Source organism: Schistocerca cancellata, chromosome 1, assembly GCF_023864275.1.
Source record: "Schistocerca cancellata isolate TAMUIC-IGC-003103 chromosome 1, iqSchCanc2.1, whole genome shotgun sequence".
Classification (NCBI taxonomy): domain Eukaryota; kingdom Metazoa; phylum Arthropoda; class Insecta; order Orthoptera; family Acrididae; genus Schistocerca; species Schistocerca cancellata.
The window spans coordinates 1,269,305,625-1,269,331,912 of NC_064626.1; the positions used below are offsets into that span (position 1 = coordinate 1,269,305,625).

General features: G+C 45.1%; 1 protein-coding gene across 1 annotated transcript in view; it reads right to left on the minus strand.

The window, feature by feature from the left end:
* LOC126145508 (uncharacterized) overlaps positions 1-26,288 on the minus strand; it is a 65,486-nt gene that overhangs the window by 15,915 nt on the left and 23,283 nt on the right. The window contains exon 2 of the mRNA XM_049915566.1: positions 25,020-25,393. Coding sequence (XP_049771523.1) covers positions 25,020-25,330 — 311 coding nt within the window. The 5' untranslated portion in view covers positions 25,331-25,393. The remainder of the gene's footprint in view (positions 1-25,019; positions 25,394-26,288) is intronic.

Sequence of the window (26,288 nt, forward strand, 5' to 3'; positions counted from 1 at the left end):
TGAGCACTATGGGACTCAACTGCTGTGGTCATCAGTCCCCTAGAACTTAGAACTACTTAAAGCTAACTAACCTAAGGACATCACACACGCCCATGCCCGAAGCAGGATTCGAACCTGCGACCGTAGCAGCAGCGCGGCTCCGGACTGGAGCGCCTAGAACCGCACAGCCACCGCGGCCGGCTACTTTGAGCTAAATGTGTTGCAAATAGTCAGTATCAAAGGCGTAACAAATTCAATAGTCGTGCACGATGCGGTAGGTTTTGACGCATCTTAGTGTTTATGATGTCAATCACCTGAATTATGTACAAAGTGATATAATTTTGCACATATATTCAGTGCTGTATGTGGACACTGTGTAAAATCTATCGAGAATACAATTTGCAGTAAAGAAGTAATACATTAAAACGTTATACCTGGTGGGAAAATGAGCAGCGAAAATGTAGCAAGCAATAGAATCTTTTTCTTTCGGAGAGGGCTGACGGCGAGAAAAAGTGTCGTAAAGCTTAGAAATTATGATTAAAGTTTGTTGCAAGTCACTAAGTGCCTCTCGGTCTCAAATCCTGGATGAATCAAATCTGAGTATTCACGTGTCGTGGCCTACACTTCTTTTTTACCCCTACTCTTACCCCTTTGAAAGGTAAGTGGTTCTTACCCCCCCCCCCCCCTCCCCCCAGCTGTTGTTTTCGGACATTAAGTTTGGTTGAAATCAGTCCTTTGGTTTCGGAGGAGATGTGGAAAAAACGTACATACATACATACACTTATAAGCCAAAACATTACGACCAACGCCCGCCGCGACATTGGATGCCACTTGGTGGTGTTATGGGCACGTGACGCAATAAGAAAAGTATGCAAGCGGAGCAGACGCGGAAAGTGGGATCACCCTGGCGAAGAAACGGACTGCAAATGGGGAAATCCATTGAGATTAGCGATATTGACAAAGGGCAGATCAATATTTCGCAGAGCCCGTGAATGAGTATCTCGAATACGGTGAAGTTGGTCGAATGTTCACGTGCTACTGTCGTGAAGTGCCACTGGGCGCTAAATGGTTGGACGTCCACGACTCATCACATGCTGTGGGGTTCGGAGGCTTGCCTGCTCTGTAAAGTAGAATAGATCCTGATCTGTGGCATCTCTGCCGAAAGAGTACAACGCTGGTTCACGCACAAGCGTTTCGCAGCACTCCGTTCATCGTACAATGTTGAAGATGGAATACCGCAGCAGACCACCCCCACGTGTTTTCATTTGTTGACCCAAACGACATCGTCGAATACGATTACAGTGAAAACGAGACCATCGTGATTCGATCGTCGATGAATGGAAACGCGTCGGCTCTTCGGCTGAATCACATTTTTGCTACACTAGGCCGCTAGACGGATGGTCGTCTCCACGAACGTGCTCATCTAGGTCAACGGCGGCTCGAAACGTGCAGCGCGCCACGGACTTAGGCTGGTGGGATCTGTGGTAGCAATCGAAGGGACGTTGACAGCTGGGAACCACCTGCATCCCTTCATGCTTGATGTCTTTCCCGACGGCGATGTCATCTGTTAGCAGTATAAAGGTCCATGTCTCGCAGCCAGAACGGTGCTAAGGTGGTTTGAAGAGCATTACAGTGAAAAATGGTTCAAATGGCTCCGAGCACTATGGGACCTAACATCTGAGTCATCAGTCCCCTAGACTTAGAACTACTTAAACCTAACTAACCTAAGGAGATCACACAGTTCCATGCCCGAGGCAGGATTCGAACCTGCGACCGTAGCAGCAGAGCGGTACCGGTCTGAAACGCCTAGAACCGCTCGGCCACAACGGTAGGCCATTATAGTGAACTGATGTTGATGTCTCGGCGGCCAAATTCGCCTGATGTAAATCCTGTACAAGGCATCTGGGTCGCTAAAATTTATGATATGTATGAATATCCTTTTTTCGTGATCCGATTTTAATGAAGCAAAGCCGGTATGGTGTCCAAACTTATGCTCAAAGTTAGCTGCGAAAACACCATGAAAATTCGTCTATTAGTTTTGAAGATTTGTGTGTTCGAAGACAGACAGCAACGACGGTTTTATAGATTTGTCATTAGTACAGACTAGAGGTTCCTATCGTTTATTTTTCATAGTACCTATGTAAATAACGAGCAATTGACGGAGTCTCACTCTAAAAGAAAGAAAAGAAAGCATTAGTTTCGAAAATTGTAATGACTGTACCGACTGTAGATATATTGAGCTGTTGCTTTAATTCGTCTACTAGAATGGCTACCCACCCTTTCTAATTATAGACTAACTCCTGAAACTAATTTTCAGAGTTTCTTAAAGTAAACGTATGTTGCACATACACCTTATTGAACCATGTTGAATAAATATTGTTGCGCAGCAGAATAGTAATTAAGTGAGGAATAAAATGTTGTTGAAACCGACGGGACAACATTGAGTGGAGCAGGGACGTCGAATACACAAAGTTTGCGTAAACAGTGTCAGCACTTGGAAGAGCTGGGAGCTCTCTGCCTCAGACTATGGGAAAGAGAGCATCAGGAACACACGTAATTCAGCACCTTGGCAACAGTGCAGAGCAGAAACAACGCTATGTCGTAACTACAAGTATGGACAACGCAAGAACGCCTTTCAGGCTTGAAACTTTGAATAAAAGAACGCTGTAAAGCTCTGAAACTGAACATTGGACCAGCCAAGAACGCTGACAGGCTCAGAAAACGGGAGCACATTTGGTCACCAGTAACGGAGCATCGTATCGCACTCCCCTCAACTCCCTTCCTTCCAATCACTCTCGATCTGGCCACTTCATCTGCATCACTGATACCGGTCGAGGTATCTACTAGTTGCAGGTGCACCGAGTGAATACGACGAAGTTTTACCAACTGCCACCAGATTGGAGTCTACTGCTAGAGTCCACAGGCTATGGAGGGAAGTCCAACTTTATGAGTTGTATTCCTGTCAGTCACACCCGTGACTACCTGAAGGTGAGGGCCAGACCGACTTCCGTGATGGAGAACCGGTTTGCCTGTCTGCGAGCTACCTCGACTGGGGAGTGAGCAGTGAGAATCCCGCCTCACTGGCTGCACGCTGGGACTGCCTCTCGGGCTGTCCGCCGTGTCGGTGTTGGGTCTTCCTCCTACACGCCACCACAGCAGACAACACGAGCGTGCAGAGTCCCGGGGCCGAACCTAAGCGCAGCTGCACTCGGCTGGAGCTCCGAGGCTCCGACAGTCGTGCGCAGGTGCAACAGGCTGCAGCACTGACCCCAGACAACGCAAGGGGCCGCTCCAGCTGACTGCTCGCCGAACACTGGTGCCCTACCTACCCCGCGCCTCTGTGCAACTCAGGCACAGCACGACCGCTCCCAGGCCGCACTCAGAAGAAAAAAAAATGGTTCAAATGGCTCTGAGCACTATGGTACTTAACGTCCGAGGTCATCAGTCCTCTAGAACTTAGAACTACTTAAACCTAACTAACCTAAGGATATCACAAACATCCATGCCCGAGGCAGGATTCGAACCTGCGACCGTAGCGGTCGCGCGATTCCAGACTGTAGCGCCTAGAACCGCTCGGCCACCAAGGCCAGCTCACTCAGAAGAAGACAGAGTGATTGTAAAACTCTCCAAAAAAAGTGGCTGTTAACTGAACGATATCTTCTTAACGTCTAGGCGCACCACAGAACCGCACCACTGCTCGACTACCCTACACTCAGTATAATGAAAGAAGGTCTAACCTTTTTATCAATACACGAAATATACAATACCCTCCAAATTCCGGCAACACCTGAACTTCTGTTCATTTTCAAACTATATAAACTACACTCAAGCGCCAAAGAAACCGGTACAGGCATGCGTATTCAAATACAGAGACATGTAAACGGGCGGAATAAGGCGCTGCGGCGGGCAACGCCTATACAGGGTGGTCCGTTGATAGTGACCGGGCCAAATATCTCACGAAATAAGCATCAAACGAAAAAACTACAAAGAACGAAACTCGTCTAGCTTGAAGGTGGAAACCAGATGGCGCTATGGTTGGCCCGCTAGATGGCGCAGCCATAGCTCAAACGAATATCAACTGCCTTTTTTTAAAAATAGGAACCCCCATTTGTTATTACATATTCGTGTAGTACGTAAAGAAATAAGAATGTTTTAGTTGCACCACTTTTTTCGCTTTGTGATAGATGGTGCTGTAATAGTCACAAACGTATAAGTACGTGGTATCACGTAACATTCCGCCAGTGCGGACGGTATTTGCTTCGTGATACATTACCCGTGTTAAAATGGAACGTTTACCAATTGCGGAAAAGGTCGATATCGTGTTGATTTATGGCTATTGTGATGAAAATGCCCAACGGCCGTGTATGCTAGGTATCCTGGACGACATCATCCAAGTGACCGGACCGATCGCCGGATAGTTGCGTTATTTACGAAACGGGAAGTGTTCAGCCACATGTGAAACGTCAAACGCGACCTGCAACAAATGATGATGCCCAAGTAGGTGTTTTAGCTGCTGTCGCCGCTAATCCGCACATCTGTAGCAGACAAATTGCGCTAAAATCGGGACTCTCAAAAAAGTCGGTGTTGAGAATGCTACATCAACATCGATTGCACCCGTACGATATTTCTATGCACCAGGAATTGCATGGCGACGACTTTGAACGTCGTGTACAGTTCTGCCACTGGGCACGAGAGAAATTACGGAACGATGACAGATTTTTTGCACGCGTTCTATTTAGTGACGAAGCGTCATTCACCAACAGCGGTAACGTAAACCGGCATAATATGTACTATTGGGCAACGGAAAATCCACAATGGCTGCGACAAGTGGAACATCAGCGACCTTGGCAGGTTAATGTATGGTGCGACATTATGGGAGGAAGGATAATTGGCCCCCATTTTATCGATGGCAATCTAAATGGTGCAATGTATGCTGATTTCCTACGTAATGTGCTACCGATGTTACTGCAACACGTTCCACTGCATGACAGAATGGCGATGTACTTCCAACATGATGGATGTCCGGCACATAGATCGCGTGCGGTTGAAGCGGTATTGAATAGCATATTTCGTGACAGGTGGATTGGTCGTCGAAGCACCATACCATGGCCCGCGCGTTCAGCGGATCTGACGTCCCCGGATTTCTTTCTGTGGGGAAAATTGAAGGATATTTGCTATCGTGATTCACCGACAACGCCTGACAACATGCGTCAGTGCATTGTAAGTGCATGTGCGAACATTACGGAAGGCGAACTACTCGCTGTTGAGAGGAATGTCGTTACACGTATTGCCAAATGCATTGATGTTGACGGACATCATTTTGAGCATTTATTGCATTAATGTGGTATTTACAGGTAATCACACTGTAACAGCATGCGTTCTCAGAAAGATACATGTATCAAACTGGAACAACCGAAATAAAATGTTCAAACGTACCTGCGTTCTGCATTTTAATTTAAAAAAACCTACCTGTTACCAACTGTTCGTCTAAAATTGTGAGCCATATGTTTTTAACTATTACAGCGCCATCTACCACAAAGCGAAAAAACTGGTCCAGCTAAAACATTCATATTTCTTTACGTACTACAAGAATATGTAATAAAAATGGGTATTCCTATTTAAAAAACGCAGTTGACCTATGGCAGCGCCAACCAAAGCGCCATCTGATTTCCCCCTTCAAGCTAGACGAGTTTCGTTCTTTGTAGTTTTTTCGTTTGACACTTATTTCGTGAGGTATTTGGCCCGGTCACGATCGATGTTCAAAAAAAATGTGTGTGAAATCTTATGAGACTTAACTGCTAAGGTCATCAGTCCATAAGCTTAACCACTACTTCACCTAATTTATCCTAAGGCCAAACACACACACCCATGCCCGAGGGAGGACTCGAACCTCCGCCGGGACCAGCCCACGATCAATGGACCACCCTGTATAAGACAACAAGTGTCTGGCACAGTTGTTACATTACTGCTGCCACGATGAGAGGTGATCAAGATTTAAGCGAGCTTGAACGTGATGTTATAATTGGCGCACGTGCGATGGGACATAGCATCTCCGAGGTAGCGATCAAGTGGGGATTTTCCCGTACGACCATTTCACGAGTGCACCGTGAATATCAGGAATCCGGTAAAACATCAAATCTCCGACATTGCTGCGGCCAGAAAAAGATCCTGAAAGAACGGGACCAAAGGCGACTGAAGAGAATCGTTCAACGTGACAGAAGTGCAACCCTTCCTCAAATTGCTGCAGATTTCAGTGATGAGCCATCAACAAGTGTCAGCGTGCGAAACATTCAAGCTGCGGCCAGGAAAAGATCCTGAAAGAACGGGACCAAAGACGACTGAAGAGAATCGTTCAACGTGACAGAAGCGCAACCATTCCTCAAATTGCTGCAGATTTCAGTGCTGAGCCATCAACAAGTGTCAGCGTGCGAAACATTCAACGAAACATCATCGATATGGGCTTCCGGAGTCGAAGGCCCACCCGTGTACCCTTGGTGACTGCACGACACAAAGCTTTACGCCTTGCCTGGGCCGGCCGTTGCGACCGAGCGGTTCTAGGCGCTACGACCGCTACGGATGCAGGTTCGAATCCTGCCTTGGGCATGGATGTGTGTGATGTCCTTAGGTTAGTTACGTTTAAGTAGTTCTAAGTTCTAGGGGACTGATGACCTCAGATGTTAAGTCCCATAGTGCTCAGAGCCATTTGAACCGTTTGAGCCTCGCCTGGGCCCGTCAACACCGACATTGGACTGTTGATGACTGGAAACATGTTGCCTGGTTGGACGAGATTCGTTCTAAATTGCATCGAACGGATGAACGTGTACGGGTATCGAGACACCCTCATGAATCCATGGACCTTGCATGTCAGCAGGGGACTGTTCGTGCTGGTGGACGCTCTCTAATGATGTGGAGCGTGTGCGGTTGGAGTGGTAAGGGACACCTGATACATCTAGATACGACTCTGACAGGTGACACGTACGTAAGCATCCTGTCTGATCACCTGGAGCCATTCATGTCCATTGTTCATGCCGACGCACTTGGGCAATTCCAGCAGGACAATGCGACATGTCCAGAATTGCTACAGAGTGGCTTCAGGAACGCTCTTCTGAGTTTAAACACTTCCGCTGGCCACCAGACTCCCCGCACATCAACGTTATTGAGCAAATCTGGGATGCCTTTCAACGTGCTGTTCAGAAGAGATCTCCACCCCCTCGTACTCTCACGGATATATGGAGAGCCCTGTAGGAGTCATGCTGTCAGTTCCCTCCAGCACTACGTCGCACATTGGTCGAGTCCATGTCACGTCGTGTTTCAGCACTTCTGTGAGCTCGCTGCTGCCCTACACGATATTATGCAGGTGTACCAGTTTCTTTGGCTCTACAGTGTATTTCAGCGGATACTTATGAACGTATCAACCTATTGCTGCCAAAATTTTCCGTATTTATACATTTCATTTATATATCGATATTTTCGATCACCCTAAAACAGTGGTCGTCAAACTGAGGACTGCAAATCTCAACCGCATTTCCGTCTAGCAACTAACAGCCAATTACAAAACCACCGACAAACTTAAAGAGCTTCTAGGAGTGTAATTTTCCTGCTCAGTAACGAACAAAAATTCTTACAGAGACCGTAAAATTTTAAGACGTGATTAATTTTAATTGACGCTAGTGACTTCGGTAGTGAGCTAAGTAAAGTTGGTCGCTTACTTAATGGAGCAGATCACTGATGGCTTAGAGGTTGTGACAGGGGGAGTGTGTCCTAGTCTGTCTTCCACTCCTGACAACTCACAGGTGTGCGAGACTCGTTCTGATCAGCTGCTACAGTATAAATTTTAAAATTATAAAGAATTTAGCAACCAATCGTTGGTCACTACACTCTTTATAGTTTTGTATTCCACGGTCGCTGCACAGAAAGGGAAGCTTATGGAGCCCAACATTTAAAAGTATAAATTTTGACGCGGAAGTAAAGTAGTTCCGTGAGCGTTATAGAGACGGTTATCTTCAAATGCTGTACTTATTTGTAGCAAGGGACATAAAATTAATCAACGCTGTTGTAATACCAGGTCGATATAACTAAAGTGCAGCCACTCACAGTTGTCCACTGTGGGCTGTAATTATCGTATGGCAGCGAAATTTGGTAGATATTCCAATACGTTATTGTGAAACTGATTTACGGTGGAACAAATAGTTCCGATTTCGTTCAGCAGGTGCAAATCTGGTCCTGTGAATCCATGAGAGATGTGTAGAAATGTTTTCATATCTAATGGATGACGAAAGACGGTGGGCAGAAAAGATCAAAGAAGTTAGAGAGGTATAATGTTGATTCTATTATCAACGACCACATACACAATTTGTTCAGTATGAGCACCAGAGACGTCGACGAGATACTGTACAGCGCCAGATTTGCATCTGGTTGCGAAAATTTGAACTACTTTTTTTCCAGCGTGAATCGATTTCGCGTTACCGTGTTAGCGTATCCATTAAGTTTCGCTGCTACACGATCATAACGTTCCATTCTGAATCTCCGTGAGTAGTTGCAGTTTAATTATAACCACCATGTAGAACGCTATGAGTAGAAGAAAATGACATTCAAAACATTTAGTAAGCATTTCCCATGTTGCGTAAGTACACTGCAACAACTTTAAGGTTGCAGCAATCTGAAACAGAGAACAATCGACAGGAAGTGTTCCAAGTGGTGCCGACATTTAACAATGCCTACTTGGGACTCGGCAGCCAACCTGTATAACTAGCCTATTCGGAGCTCATAAAGTACTAATTTATGTAGGTTACTTACTAATTAATAATTTCAGCACATATACGGCCCGAGGTGGCACACCACTATGTCACTGTTGGCTCTCAAGTAACAAATATTGGCGATCACGGCTCTAAGAAGTACTCTGAAAATTAGCTTTTATATGCTCGTCAGAAAAACTAGTGCAATACAAACCACAATATTCTCTGTTAATTTTAACACTCATTCCTAATATCAGTCATAATCTATGTTACAGGTCTCACTTTTTTATATTGCAAATCGACAGCAAAATCACATTTTAACAGGAAATACGAAAAACTCAATAACGACAAATGTTCAAACTTTTTACTATTAACTATCTGTCCTGAAAAGCGTTAACTAAATAAAAAAATTTGAAAAAGCAGTCACTACATCAAGTATAAAACGTATTCTCAAACAGAAAATCAAGTTGGAGATTTTTTTGATTAATATTTGTGCTAGAAGGATCAAGAGATTCGACTCTTCTTTATTATCGTTTGCACAAAGGATGTAGTCTGTTAGTTTTGTGGCAATTTCTGTGAAGCTCTTTGCGAGACATGTACCCGCCGTAGAACAACAGTGCTTCCAAAATGTCAGTCTTGATGAAAAGATGTGATGTTCTGAACGAAGAGATTACGTAACGTGGATCCATAAATAAACATCTTGAATTAACAGAAAAAAGCAGACTCCAAGCTGACTTATTCAACAATCTTGGACATACTGCAGCGGACTGCGCTATACCTCCAAAGGCCACGGAAGCCAATAAGTCTACTTTATTTATTATGCTGTGATGCTTCTACGTTTAGACGTATAGAAATATAGTACGGAACCAGTGTGGTTTGTTTATTGCGCCGACGAGAAATATCAGCTTACAATAGTACACTCCTGGAAATTAAAATAAGAACACCGTGAATTCATTGTCCCAGGAAGGGGAAGCTTTATTGACACATTCCTGGGGTCAGATACATCACATGATCACACTGACAGAACCACAGGCACATAGACACAGGCAACAGAGCATGCACAATGTCGGCACTAGTACAGTGTATATCCACCTTTCGCAGCAATGCAGGCTGCTATTCTCCCATGGAGACGATCGTAGAGATGCTGGATGTAGTCCTGTGGAACGGCTTGCCATGCCATTTCCACCTGGCGCCTCAGTTGGACCAGCGTTCGTGCTGGACGTGCAGACCGCGTGAGACGACGCTTCATCCAGTCCCGAACATGCTCAATGGGGGACAGATCCGGAGATCTTGCTGGCCAGGGTAGTTGACTTACACCTTCTAGAGCACGTTGGGTGGCACGGGATACATGCGGACGTGCATTGTCCTGTTGGAACAGCAAGTTCCCTTGCCGGTCTAGGAATGGTAGAACGATGGGTTCGATGACGGTTTGGATGTACCGTGCACTATTCAGTGTCCCCTCGACGATCACCAGTGGTGTACGGCCAGTGTAGGAGATCGCTCCCCACACCATGATGCCGGGTGTTGGCCCTGTGTGCCTCGGTCGTATGCAGTCCTGATTGTGGCGCTCACCTGCACGGCGCCAAACACGCATACGACCATCATTGGTACCAAGGCAGAAGCGACTCTCATCGCTGAAAACGACACGTCTCCATTCGTCCCTCCATTCACGCCTGTCGCGACACCACTGGAGGCGGGCTGCACGATGTTGGGGCGTGAGCGGAAGACGGCCTAACGGTGTGCGGGACCGTAGCCCAGCTTCATGGAGACGGTTGCGAATGGTCCTCGCCGATACCCCAGGAGCAACAGTGTCCCTAATTTGCTGGGAAGTGGCGGTGCGGTCCCCTACGGCACTGCGTAGGATCCTACGGTCTTGGCGTGCATCCGTGCGTCGCTGCGGTCCGGTCTCAGGTCGACGGGCACGTGCACCTTCCGCCGACCACTGGCGACAACATCGATGTACTGTGGAGACCTCACGCCCCACGTGTTGAGCAATTCGGCGGTACGTCCACCCGGCCTCCCGCATGCCCACTATACGCCCTCGCTCAAAGTCCGTCAACTGCACATACGGTTCACGTCCACGCTGTCGCGGCATGCTACCAGTGTTAAAGACAGCGATGAAGCTCCGTATGCCACGGCAAACTGGCTGACACTGACGGCGGCGGTGCACAAATGCTGCGCAGCTAGCGCCATTCGACGGCCAACACCGCGGTTCCTGGTGTGTCCGCTGTGCCGTGCGTGTGATCGTTGCTTGCACAGCGCTCTCGCAGTGTCCGGAGCAAGTATGGTGGGTCTGACACACCGGTGTCAATGTGTTCTTTTTTTCCATTTCCAGGAGTGTAAAATAGCGACGTACCATGTATGAGAGCCGCATCAAAGGGGCTCCTACAAAATGTTCCTTGGTTCAGTACTGGCTAGCTTCAACTCGTTTTTTGCTTGAGAATCAGCAATGCCTCTCACTTCCGTGTCGATGAAGGCATATTAGGAAAAACAGTTAGTACAACATTTCCAGTTAAGTTTAGAAACTATGCATCACTCCCTCATCCACAGATACGCAAACATAAATACAGAACTTTACATATTTATATACAAAGTAACTTCGAAGTTAACGTACCCTGCTCTAAAGAAAAAGCGAAGTCTCCAGATCAGTCTGAGGCGAATTCTATTGTTTTCATCGTCGCTGTCGCGTCACGCATTGTGAAATGAAGGTCACTATAGTCAATAGACAGTAATTCAGTACAGAGTGTGCCATCAAAATGTCGTCAAGTTCACCTCAAAAGTTTTTACCGCTCTACCATGTCAAGGTTTCAAATCAACAGCGAAGTCACATGGCGAGGGGCAAGAAGCCAAGTTTCTGTCATTGCGCACTATGCGATGTGAAGCCGGCAGTTACGACTTTTCTCGTTATAGCCGAAGTCAAGCATTGACTTTAACAACGGAATAGATTGTTGTTCAAATGGCTCTGAGCACTATGGGACTCAACTGCTGTGGTCATTAGTCCCCTAGAACTTAGAACTACTTAAACGTAACTAACCTAAGGACATCACACACACCCATGCCTGAGGCAGGATTCGAACCTGCGACCGTAGCAGCAGCGCGGCTCCGGACTGGAGCGCCTAGAACCGCACGGCCACCGCGGCCGGCTAGATTGTTGTATTTGTATTACATGTGTAGCAGTATAGTTAACATAACTGCTCTGAAATTTTCATTATTAATGCGATGGTTATCGTTTTTACAAATCTTTCTTTTTACAGACTACAGAATTACAGTTCTTCAGTAAATTTATGTTTATCTTACGCTGTGAGGCATTTAGTTCGCTGCTTCCATAGGAGTAGAACACGAAATATCAGTTTGGCACGAACCATTTAGTTTTCTGATTATTCCTCAACAGTAGATGTGACATCTTTTTACTGTGTTTTTGTAAGAAATAACATCCATTTGTATCCATAACGTCCTCAGAGTAGGAAATGGTAGATTGCTACTTACAAGGGAACGTCGCCATCGCACCCCCCTCAGATTTAATTATAAGCTGGCACAGTGGATAGGCCTTGAAAAACTGAACACAGATCGATCGAGAAAACAGGAAGAAGTTGTGTGGAACTATGAAAAAATAAACAAAATATACTAACTGAGTAGTCCATGCGCACCATAGGCAATATTAAGGACAGTATGGGCTCAGGAGCGCCGATGTCCCGTGGTTAGCGTGAGCAGCTGCGGAATGAGAAGTCCTTGGTTCAAGTCTTCCCTCGAGTGAAAAGTTTAACTTTTTATTTTCAGTTTATGTGACAAACTTATGTTTTCATCACTTTTTTGCGAGTGATTATCACATCCACAAGAAAACCTAAATAGGGCAAGGTAGAAGAATCTTTTTACCCATTCGCCAAGTGTACTAGTTAGGTGGGTCGACAACATATTCCTGTCATGTGACGCACATGGCGTCACCAATGTCGTATAGAATATATCAGACGTGTTTTCCTGTGGAGAAATCGGTTGACCTATGACCTTGTGATCAAATGTTTTCGGTTTCCATTGGAGATGCACGTCCTTTCGTCAACTAATCGCACGGTTTTGCGGTGCGGTCGCAAAACACAGACACTAAACTTATTACAGTGAACGGAGACGTCAATGAACGAACGGACAGGTCATAACTTTGTGAAAATGAAGAAAGTAAAATCTTCAGTCGAGGGAAGATTTGACCTAAAGACCTCTCGTTTCGCAGCTGCTCACGCTAAGCACGGGACCACTGCGCTCTTGGCTTTATGCTGTCCTTAAAATTGCCTATCTTGCACATGGACTACTCAGTTAGTATATTTTGTTTATTTTTTCATAGTTCCACACAACTTCTTCCTGTTTTCTCGATTGATCTGTGTTCAGTTTTTCAAGGCCTATCCACTGTGCCAACTTACAACTAAATCTGAGGGGGGTGCGTTGGGGATGTTCCCTTGTTAGCGTAAAGATAACATGCTAAGCTGCAGACAGGCGTAACTAAAAGACACTTACACGTAAGCGTTTGGCCACAGCCTTCATCGGAAAAAGAGAAAAACACACCATTCATTCACACAGGCAACTCCGTCCGAACAGGCCTTGGAAGGAACAACGGCACCGACCGGCCGCCACGTCTTCCTCAGACCATAGGCGTCACTGGAAGCGGATATGGAGGGGCATGTGGTCAGCACACCACTCTCCAGCCGTATATCAGTTTACGAGACCGGAGCCGCTACTTCTCAGTCAAGTAGCTCCTCAATTAACTTTTTATACCTTGGATTCACAGTCATGTAGAACTTTATAAAAGACATCATATTGTAAGTAGACTGCTTAGGTTTTTATGTTGGTAACGCCACGTAGCGCTCTGTATGAAAATCATTGACTGTGCTGTGTGCAGTCTGTGGCTGGTTTGCATTGTTGAAATATTTGCTATTGTAGTGTTGGGCAGTTGGATGTGAACAGCGCGTAGCGTTGCGTAGTTGGAGGTGATCCGCCAGCAGCGGTAGATGTGGGGAGAGAGACGGCGGAGTTTTGAAAGCGGACGATCTGGACGTGTGTCCATCAGAAAGAGTAAATTTGTAGGACTGGATGTCATGAACTGCTATATATATTATGACTTTTGAACACTATTAAAGTAAATACATTGTTTGTTCTCTATGAAAATCTTTCATTTGCTAACTATGCCTGTCAGTAGTTAGTGCCTTCAGTAGTTTGAATCATTTAGCTGGCAGTATTGGCGCTCGCTGTATTGCAGTAGTTCGAGTAATGAAGTGATTCATGAAAGGTATAGGTTATTGTTAGTCAGGACCATTCTTTTGTAGGGATTATTAAAAGTCAGATTGCGTTGCGCTAAAAAAAATAGTGTTGATCAGAATAAGTAAAGAGAGAAATGTCTCAGCTGTTTGAAAATCAAATAACGTAAGAGGTTTACCAGCACAGTCATTTAATAATTTTGCAAAGGGGACGTTTCATATGTCGAGCCTTAGCCGAGGATACGTCACTGGAATCTTCTGATTTTTTCTTGTACTTTGTGTAATTAGTGTAGTTATTGTTCATTGCTAGCGCGTAATTATAGAGAGAATCTCCTTTGTAGTTGTAGTTTTTCATTGATATACTGTAAAACAGATGTGACATGCGTGTAGATTTGCACCTAGTATTTTGCAGCCGCGTTTCCAATTAATTGGATATTATTTTCAGTGCTATTTTAATGTGTTTTCTTATTTTGCTCTTCAAATTGTGCTTTTCTGTGTTATCGTGTGAAATATTGTGACAATTAGGACGTGTGAAAAACGTTAATACTAGGCTCCAAAGTAAACTGCTAGTGAACAGCGTAATATTGTCTATCGGTCGGTCGGCAACAGCTCGCCCCGGGAATCCGACATGACAGGACACAATCTTGCAAATACTGTAGATTCATGTTTTGCGTCATTACCCGTTTCTCAGTCAAGTCAAAGCACATTTTCTGCTTTTAAAAATGCGAATGTTGCCGGTGCAAATGCACTGCCGAAAAGTACAGAGGAACATGTTTCAAACACCAGTGCATTGTTATTACAATTAATGCAACAAATCGGACAGCTTCAAAAGTTAGACAAACACAGCAACAGCTTCAAGCGTTAGACACAATGGAACAAAATCAGAGACAAACACAGCAACAGCTTCAAAAGTTAGACTCAATGGAACTAACGCTTGAACAAACGCGTTAAGATTTAACGGCAGAGTTACTTAAAATTGAATCTAAATGTCAAAAAGTCTGTAATGACGTAAAAACACAAATTTGTGAGCATTTTCAACCTATTTTTTCGCGTCATGAAAATGCATTACAGAATCACGAAGCAGCCAGAAAAGAGCTGCAAACTATTGTTCATGAAAATTACGATACCTTGCGGCAAGCTAAAATTGACTCGGTTGCATCTGCCGATTCGGTTACGCGACTTGCAAAAACTCAGGAAAACTTAAAGGACATAGTAAATACACTTTCAACACAAATGGACACTCTGGTTGAGTCGAAATAAAGTAGCAGCTCCCCGTTCAAAGATCTGCGCGCGTCCGTAAAACATGTTATCCATCTGGTGGAACAGCGACGGTGCGGCGTACTACGATTTGCTTCCCCGAGGTGTAATCGTCACTGCTGACACATTGTCAACAACTGGAACGTCTTGCAGACTCAGTCCAAAAACGACGACCAGGAAGACTGCCTGAAACGATGCTACCCCACTAAAACATCCGCCCACATTTTGCTAGTCTCACAAAAAAACACTATGCAGGAGTTGGGCTGGGAAGTCATTTCGCACCAACCTTATTTACCAGATCTTCTGCCCTCAGATTTTCACATTTTCCGCTGTCTATCGAACAACCTTCAAGGAACTTGCATTGCGGATAAAATGCGCTCCGAAAATGGCTCGACGAGTTCTTCGCCTCAAAACCACGTGACTTCTACAGTCGCGGAATCGATAAGTTACCCCAATGTTGGCAGACTGTTGTAAATAGTGAAGAAGAATATAGTTGTTTTTTTTTCATTTGCAGCTTTACTGTATGCGTGGAGAGCTACATCAAACCAGTCTCTGGACTGAAGACCACAACAACAACAACAACAAACAACATCTCCTTAGTAACGATAATACTTAAGCAAAGAAGTCATCTTCTGCAAGTGTTCGCAAATGCAGCAATTGCTGTAAATACACTCCTGGAAATGGAAAAAAGAACACATTGACACCGGTGTGTCAGACCCACCATACTTGCTCCGGACACTGCGAGAGGGCTGTACAAGCAATGATCACACGCACGGCACAGCGGACACACCAGGAACCGCGGTGTTGGCCGTCGAATGGCGCTAGCTGCGCAGCATTTGTGCACCGCCGCCGTCAGTGTCAGCCAGTTTGCCGTGGCATACGGAGCTCCATCGCAGTCTTTAACACTGGTAGCATGCCGCGACAGCGTGGACGTGAACCGTATGTGCAGTTGACGGACTTTGAGCGAGGGCGTATAGTGGGCATGCGGGAGGCCGGGTGGACGTACCGCCGAATTGCTCAACACGTGGGGCGTGAGGTCTCCACAGTACATCGATGTTGTCGCCAGTGGTCGGCGGAAGGTGCACGTGCCCGTCGACCTGGGACCGCCCCGCAGCGACGCACGGATGCACGCCAAGACCGTAGGATCCTACGCAGTGCCGTAGGGGACCGCACCGCCACTTCCCAGCAAATTAGGGACACTGTTGCTCCTGGGGTATCGGCGAGGACCATTCGCAACCGTCTCCATGAAGCTGGGCTACGGTCCCGCACACCGTTAGGCCGTCTTCCGCTCACGCCCCAACATCGTGCAGCCCGCCTCCAGTGGTGTCGCGACAGGCGTGAATGGAGGGACGAATGGAGACGTGTCGTCTTCAGCGATGAGAGTCGCTTCTGCCTTGGTGCCAATGATGGTCGTATGCGTGTTTGGCGCCGTGCAGGTGAGCGCCACAATCAGGACTGCATACGACCGAGGCACACAGGGCCAACACCCGGCATCATGGTGTGGGGAGCGATCTCCTACACTGGCCGTACACCACTGGTGATCGTCGAGGGGACACTGAATAGTGCACGGTACATCCAAACCGTCATCGAACCCATCGTTCTACCATTCCTAGACCGGCAAGGGAACTTGCTGTTCCAACAGGACAATGCACGTCTGCATGTATCCCGTGCCACCCAACGTGCTCTAGAAGGTGTAAGTCAACTACCCTGGCCAGCAAGATCTCCGGATCTGTCCCCCATTGAGCATGTTTGGGACTGGATGAAGCGTCGTCTCACGCGGTCTGCACGTCCAGCACGAACGCTGGTCCAACTGAGGCGCCAGGTGGAAATTGCATGGCAAGCCGTTCCACAGGACTACATCCAGCATCTCTACGATCGTCTCCATGGGAGAATAGCAGCCTGCATTGCTGCGAAAGGTGGATATACACTGTACTAGTGCCGACATTGTGCATGCTCTGTTGCCTGTGTCTATGTGCCTGTGGTTCTGTCAGTGTGATCATGTGATGTATCTGACCCCAGGAATGTGTCAATAAAGTTTCCCCTTCCTGGGACAATGAATTCACGGTGTTCTTATTTCAATTTCCAGGAGTGTATTTTGGAGAAAACTTATTTCTTTGTTGGGTCATAGTTACATCAGCTTTCGAAACTAAACACACAATGCTATTTTTTAAATCTTGGATCCAACGTACTGCGTGGTCTTTTAATTCAGTTAACCTATACCCTTTCTTCAGCTCTCTCAGTAAAACATCCTTGCATTCTTCGACAGTTGGTAAAACTGGTGTCTTAAGACTTAATTATAAGTTCTGCTGAAAAACATTGGTGTAATTTTGGATATTGTAACATAACTTCTGTCGAGGCGCTACGTTTGCGACATATTCAAAAGGTTTTAATAAAGCTATAAGGTGGTTGAGTGTTTCCATCTCTACAGCAGTTGGTATTCTGAAACATCGTCAATTACCATTTCAGACGTCACTTTTGCCACACGTAAATACGCTTCAACATGGAAAAGTCACTACTGAGTTTCTGCTCCTTTCTTTCTACAAACATACCGTGAGTACGGCCAGAACTTAATTTCAGCCGGAGCTCGCCGGTACGATGTTCCAACACCTTACAAGATTTTTTTTTTAACTCTCTGGAACAAGTCGGCATCGAACATTTAAAATAGCACACGTGTATTAAATTACTATGTAACTATAATGTAATTATAATTACTGTGCGGCTGGTCCCGGCGGAGGTTCGAGTCCTCCCTGGGGCATGGGTGCGTGTGTTTGTTCTTAGGATAATTCAGGTTAAGTAGTGTATAAGGTTAGGGACTGATGACCTTAGCAGTTAAGTCCCATAAGATTTCACACACATTTTTTTTTGTAACTATAATTAGCCGCTGCGCCAGTCCCAGCGAACATGAAACCAACGTTATGCAATGAACAGGGGCGTGGGGCGAGGTGTTGTTTGTTTGTGTGTGTGTGTGTGTGTGAGTGTGTGTGTGCACGTGCGTAGTATACCCGAGACTCGAACTCGAGACCTTTGCCTTTCGAGGCCATCTGCTCTACCATCTGAGCTACCCAAGGTAGACTCACGACCCGTCCCCACAGCCTTCATTCCGCCAGTACCTCGTCTCCTACCTTCCAAACTTCACGGAAGTTCTCCAAGGTCTCCTGCAGGCAAAGGTCCCGAGTTCGAGTGTCGGTCTGGCACACAGTTTTAATCTGTCTGGAAGTTTCATATCAGCGCACACTCCATTGCAGAGTGAAAATTTCTTTCTGAAATCTTATGGTTTCATTGGAGCAATTGTATTGTAAAATGTGAATCTCAGGACAGTATTTTGTAAAAAAAAATTTAAAAACAGTTTTATCACAAATGTTTATAACAGGGGACCAGGCTGGTGGAGGGAGGAGGGGGAGAGGGGTAGGGGTTGTATAGTTGATGAGCTGCGTTCAATTTTACGAATTAAGTACTGTTACTAGTGTATTTCAATAAATTGGACGTACGGTATCGCCACAAAGCTTCAGTTTTAAAACATTTGTTGCACTTTGTCGCGGTGTCATTGATTTTGGTAAAATATGTCCATACTTTAGATTTCGGAATCGCTGTAACACAATAAAAGCTAACAAACTTCTGACAAGAGGACAATATGGCCGACGAATAGATGAGCAGGCCGGCAAACGAAGGGGAAGAGTGGGGAATGGATGGCAGTAGATTCCCCCCCCCCCTGCCCCCCATAGACACAAACAGACACTAATTTACTCCTCGCATATGCACGTAAAATCGATGCGATAGAAGTAATTTTCCTTCGATGCTAAGTATCGAATTACGATTTGGTTCTAGAAGTAACGGCGGCGCTTGTAGCCGTGGGCGACAGGTGGCCCCGCATATTGATCGGCCGTTGGAGGTGCGCGCGCATCCGACTCCCCCCCCCCTCCCCCCACCCTCGCGTGTGGTTGCAGCCTCGCAATCCTTCGATAATTCGTCCACTACAACACAGGATACACCGTACTTGTTGTAGTGATCATGGTAGTGCTAACATTCTAAATAAATATGAAAATAACAAAAAATATGTATATAAAAATGTACTGTCTTTATTTTTACAAGTACACTAGCTGTACCCGGCCACGCCTTGCTGTGGCTCCGTCTGGTTACACTGAAAAGGAAGAAAAGACAAAGCGCACGTTTCTGAAGTGTATTGCAATTGGCTATACATCGTAATCTCCTTCTTTCCCGCAGTTCCTATCCATCTTCTCCTTCCCCCCTCTCCATCTCCTCCTACCCCTCCCCTCTCTGTCAATCTCCTCCTTCTTCTGTCTCCATTTCCTTGCACCGATGCGTCTTTGTCCTCTTCCCCCCCTCCCCCCTCTCCCGCCAATTCGCCATCTGACTGTAAGCCTTGGTTATTCTTATGGGAAACTCCAATTCTGTAGTAGTATTCTAATTATAAACTGATAAGCCAGAAACACAGCTTTCCCGTTTCCTGTGAAAATCGTCTGTGCGGAAGAAAACGAAGCAGAATATTGTTGTGTATACAATTTACTTTTAAAAATATAAATAGTGGGAAAGAATGTGTATAGAAGAAACAATTTGTCAAATGGTTATTTAACTACTGTAACTGTAACGGCTATCGCAGTTAAAACTGTATATGACAAAGGAAACGAAACTGTATGTTCTTACAGCAGAGCATTTTCTTCCTTGCAGTCACTTTAAACACACAATGTGCACATTGTTGTTCAAAAAAATATATAGTCTCTGTAAGAACATTTAATAGCGTATCGTTTAAAATTTGAAGTAAATCATTCAAGAACTTTTTCATATTTATGGTAACATGTATCCCTTTTATATAGTACATATAAATTTATATTTATTTAGAACTACTGATAGCCTTAGGAGAGCCAGGCCTGACAAAACTTTACCATCTGGTGAGCATGAGACAGGCGAAATACCCTCAGACTTCAAGAAGAATATAATAATTCCAATCCCAAAGAAAGCAGGTGTCGACAGGTGTGAAAACTACCGAACTATCAGTTTAATAAGTCACGGCTGCAAAATACTAACACGAATTCTTTACAGACGAATGGAAAAACTGGTAGGAGCCGACCTTGGGGAAGATTTTGAATTCCGTAGAAATGTTAGAACACGTGAGGCAATACTGACCCTATGACGTATCTTAGAAGATAGATTAAGGAAAGGCAAACCTACATTTCTAGCACTTGTAGACTTAGAGAAAGCTGTTGACAATGTTGACTGGAATACTCTCTTTCAAATTTGAAGGTGGCAGGGGTAAAATACAGGGAGCGAAAGGCTATTTACAATTTGTACAGAAACCAGATGGCAGTTATAAGAGTCGAGGGGCATGAAAGGGAAGCAGTGGTTGGGAAGGGAGTGAGACAAGGTTGTAGCCTATCCCCGATGTTATTCAATCCGTATATTGAGCAAGCAGCAAAGGAAACAAAAGAAAAATTTGGAGTAGGAATTAAAATCCATGGAGAAGAAATAAAAACTTTGAGGTTCGCCGATGACATTGTAATTCTGTCAGAGACAGCAAAGGACCTGGAAGAGCAGCTGAACGGAATGGACAGTATCTTGAAAGGAGGGTATAAGATGAACATCAACAAAAGCAAAATGAGGATAATGGAATGTAGTCTAATTAAGTTGGGTGATGCTGAGGGAATTAGATTAGGAAATGAGACACTTAAAGTACTAAAGGAGTTTTGCTATTTGGGAGGGGGGGAGGCAAAATAACTGACGATGGTCGAAATAGAGAGGATATAAAATGTAGAGCGCCAATGGCAAGGAAAGCGTTTCTGAAGAAGAGAAATTTGTTAACATCGAGTATAGACTTAAGTGTCAGGAAGTCGTTTCTGAAAGTATTTGTATGGAGTGTAGCCATGTATAGAAGTGAAACATGGACGGTAAATAGTTTAGACCAGAAGAGAATAGAAGCTTTCGAAATGTGGTGCTACAGAAGAATGCTGAAGATTAGGTGGGTAGACCACATAACTAATGAGGAGGTATTGAATAGAATTGGGGAGAAGAGGATTTTGTGGCATAACTTCACTAGAAGAAGGGATCGCTTGGTAGGACATATTCTGAGGCATCAAAGGATCACCAATTTACTATAGGAGGGCAGAGTGGGGAGTAAAAATCGTAGAGGAAGACCGAGAGATGAATACACTAAGCACATTCAGAACGATGTAGGTTATAGTAGGTACTGGGAGATGAAGAAACTTGCACAGGATAGAGTAACATGGAGAGCTGCGTCCAACCAGACTCTGGAGTGAAGACAACAACATATTTATATATTACACACATTATAAATATGTAGCCTACGTCAGTCAAAATGTTCATAAGAGTATCGTCTAAAAATTTGAAGTAAATAGATCAAGACTTATATTGAGATTTTTGGTAACAACGTTTCCTCTTTATATATTACATATTTATTTATATATTATATATATTTAAAAAGTAAGTAAATAAAACCACGCATTTATTCGACTGCAACGTTTTGTCAAAACTTCAAGTCAATCAGGCGACTACTTTTCGAGTTCTGTGAGCACAAACAGACGCAGGGTGAATTTTTATACAATGAGGTCGTGGTGGTCAGCGCGACAGAATGTCACTCCTCAGGGCCCGGGTTCGATTCCTGGCTGGGTCGGAGATTCTCTCCGCTCAACAACTGGGTGTTGAGTTGTCCTAATCATAGTTATTTCATCTCCATCGACGCGCAAGTCGCCGAAGTGGCATCAAATCGAAAGACTTGCACCCGGCAAACGGTTTACAATGAGGTGACCGAAGTGTGACAGCGATATTCACCTACACAGATAGCGGTAGTCTCGCGTACGGGACATAGCCTTACAAAGAAAACTGGAGGAGTTGCTACTCGCCGTCAAAATACACTCCTGGAAATGGAAAAAAGAACACATTGACACCGGTGTGTCAGATCCACCATACTTGCTCCGGACACTGCGAGAGGGCTGTACAAGCAATGATCACACGCACGGCACAGCGGACACACCAGGAACCGCGGTGTTGGCCGTCGAATGGCGCTAGCTGCGCAGCATTTGTGCACCGCCGCCGTCAGTGTCAGCCAGTTTGCCGTGGCATACGGAGCTCCATCGCAGTCTTTAACACTGGTAGCATGCCGCGACAGCGTGGACGTGAACCGTATGTGCAGTTGACGGACTTTGAGCGAGGGCGTATAGTGGGCATGCGGGAGGCCGGGTGGACGTACCGCCGAATTGCTCAACACGTGGGGCGTGAGGTCTCCACAGTACATCGATGTTGTCGCCAGTGGTCGGCGGAAGGTGCACGTGCCCGTCGACCTGGGACCGGACCGCAGCGACGCACGGATGCACGCCGAGACCGTAGGATCCTACGCAGTGCCGTAGGGGATCGCACCGCCACTTCCCAGCAAATTAGGGACACTGTTGCTCCTGGGGTATCGGCGAGGACCATTCGCAACCGTCTCCATGAAGCTGGGCTACGGTCCCGCACACCGTTAGGCCGTCTTCCGCTCACGCCCCAACATCGTGCAGCCCGCCTCCAGTGGTGTTGCGACAGGCGTGAATGGAGGGACGAATGGAGACGTGTCGTCTTCAGCGATGAGAGTCGCTTCTGCCTTGGTGCCAATGATGGTCGTATGCGTGTTTGGCGCCGTGCAGGTGAGCGCCACAATCAGGACTGCATACGACCGAGGCACACAGGGCCAACACCCGGCATCATGGTGTGGGGAGCGATCTCCTACACTGGCCGTACACCACTGGTGATCGTCGAGGGGACACTGAATAGTGCACGGTACATCCAAACCGTCATCGAACCCATCGTTCTACCATTCCTAGACCAGCAAGGGAACTTGCTGTTCCAACAGGACAATGCACGTCCGCATGTATCCCGTGCCACCCAACGTGCTCTAGAAGGTGTAAGTCAACTACCCTGGCCAGCAAGATCTCCGGATCTGTCCCCCATTGAGCATGTTTGGGACTGGATGAAGCGTCGTCTCACGCGGTCTGCACGTCCAGCACGAACGCTGGTCCAACTGAGGCGCCAGGTGGAAATGGCATGGCAAGCCGTTCCACAGGACTACATCCAGCATTTCTACGATCGTCTCCATGGGAGAATAGCAGCCTGCATTGCTGCGAAAGGTGGATATACACTGTACTAGTGCCGACATTGTGCATGCTCTGTTGCCTGTGTCTATGTGCCTGTGGTTCTGTCAGTGTGATCATGTGATGTATCTGACCCCAGGAATGTGTCAATAAAGCTTCCCCTTCCTGGGACAATGAATTCACGGTGTTCTTATTTCAATTTCCAGGAGTGTATTTACATGGTGCTACAAATGCAGTTCCTGGTGAGCTGTGCTGTGCAGTGTACAATGAAACCCTGACAATGGACAAGTGCAAAATCGCAGCTAAGTATTTTGCATGGTTGTACAGTCGGGCCTCTCGTTCTCACTTTGGAGCGAAGCGAGCATTCAACTGCATACAAAACCTTTGGTGACACTGCAGCGTGTTTTTTTTATAACTTAGAGCCTATCCCAGTAGGCATGATCCATTACTCATGTAAGTCGTTATCATCTCAGTTTAAAATGAACTGTACCCTGATCTGATTGCTGTTATCTGACGCGAGAGCTGCAGTACTATTTCTCCGTGCAGTTCAATGAAAGGTTATGTGATGAACAATCAAATAACAATTTGCATTTGTCAAATTCTTTAAAATAAGGTGACTAATAAAGATTAACAGTGTGTTTTATGTGAAGTATGCTGAAGTCAAAATTCTTTACAAATCTTTAGTCATTCAATAACTCGAATTGCAGAATATTAAGTTCTCTATTACATATCGACTGCTGGAACTAAAATAACTCAAAGCAAGATTTTATTTTTTTAAAGATTTTAGTTTAACTCGGAAGTCGCAACAATAATTTCACACAGAGCTATGCAGGACTGAAACACATTGATTTACAGACTGTTTCGCAACACATGATTCACACTTCTTGAGGTTGTATAGGGGACTTAGTAGATCAAATTTTACGCAGGAACCCACCTCCGCAAACGGCCTCCAAAGACCCTACAGAGCGCCACGGGGTGATTTCGTGAAGATGTTACAAATTTCGTGTAGTAAACAAGGGCTCTAAAATGCATACCTGGGGGGGCTATGAGCACTTCTTCTATAGTGGAGATGTGTTTCATTCTAGAGAAGCTGGACAAGTACTTACAGCTCCTCACGATGCTTTTTTGGAGTGCATTTTTTCTTGTCTTGCTCCATACTGGCACCTGTGAAAGTTCCATACCCTACATTTTTACCAACTTCAGTGCCACTGTGAGAGGTATCGAATGATTTTCGCTTGTATTTTCGACTCGACGGTTTCCGGACCAAGGACCTTACTTCAAATTGATACGTTTATCCGTCTCTACCATCCTTGAAAGTCTTATAAGATGGTCACAGAATCACCCTGTATATACACAACATTTACAGGCGCCTATAACTTTGACTCTCTGTACCATTGTTGGATAACGTTTTTACACATGGGTTCCTATGTACAACTTGATCTACTAAGTCCTCTCTACAACCACTAAAAGTTTGTAATATGAATTGTGAAACACCCTGTATATTGCAAGTGAGCTTTACTACTGCCAATTGTGATGTATGACTGAACATAAATGTCTGATAACAATTTGTTGTATGAGAATGTTTCATCAATGACAGTTAAGATCACTGATAATTTGAGAGTGTGAGTCACAATGTTAGATACATGTAGCATAATATAGGTTCTCCCCATTCATTTATAATGAAGTAAATAACAATGGTAAGGTAAAAAACATGATACCTTCTTTTAGAAGTCCTTCTGGTTACTTTCTTGTACATACAGGCCTTATAGCCGTAGTAACAGCTCAAAATCAGAGCTATTGCAAAAACAGGCAGCGGCGCAAATGACACAAAATGGCACAGCTGGATTTCTCCGCCACTGAACATGATGGGTGAACTCTCCCCATTAAGAATGCAGCCGCAGTATCTGGAGGCGCAGTTGTCCAGGATCTCACTCCAGTGGAGCCACACCGTGGTGGATGCAGCGACCGTCACGACGGACAAGACTGCCGAGGCAGCGTACAGGACTGCCAACAGGCCCTCCCTGCCCATCGCAGCAAGAATTAATCTCCGCAAATTCCAGTTTTTCCAAGTGCGACCTCCTGACGGTACAACCTAAAAAAGAAGTCTCTTATTACGCAAAATCACTTTATTATATTTTGTGTCTGCCACATAATATTTTCTTATGGAATATGGGAGAGTGTTGTATCTTGGTTCACTTTTAACTTGTAGCAGCCTTTTTCTGAAATTACGGAAATAACTGCCGAAAATTAAGGTTTTTCTAAATGTGGTAAAATTTTCCAAGATTCAACATGGTCATGTACCTAGGTACAAATACTCTGTTGAAATTTAAAAGCGTTGGAAACGAGAAAATTTGTCAATACTATATTTAATCGCCTATCTGTAACATTATTATTCTACTACACAAGTGTTATTAGTAAGTGAAATCAAATTATGCGGAAGTGCAGTTTTATTAAAAACCATTTATAATTTTAAATACATTTTTAAATACTAACTGTTGGACGCTAGCACACATTTTCATTTTCGAGACAAGTAAAGTTTCTGAGACATTAAAGAAGCTCAGTTCATTAACAAGTACCACATGTTCCATGTCAAACGCTACCTTCTGTTCCAAAGTACAACACGGTACACGACCGATGAAGCGATGAAGTATGGCTTCACTGTCCACATTTCACATAAATAAATTTTACTCACCACAAAAACCTGTAACTGGGTAATTTACAACATATTCCAAATACCTTTACTACACCACACAGCACTTAAACGGGTAGAACTCGAAATATTTACAAAATCTGAACAAAACACAGCCTCATTTCTAACAAAAATAAAATCTGTAAAAAATGGTAGAAACCGCTTATGGTAGTTTCTAGTGTCTATTCCTTCGTGTGATTGTAAAATCAGTGACTAGGTTGAAGTACCTACCAAAGCGCATTATGTGTTCCTAGGTATACCATCTTCTAGTTACACTACTCTCCCTTATATCACTGTT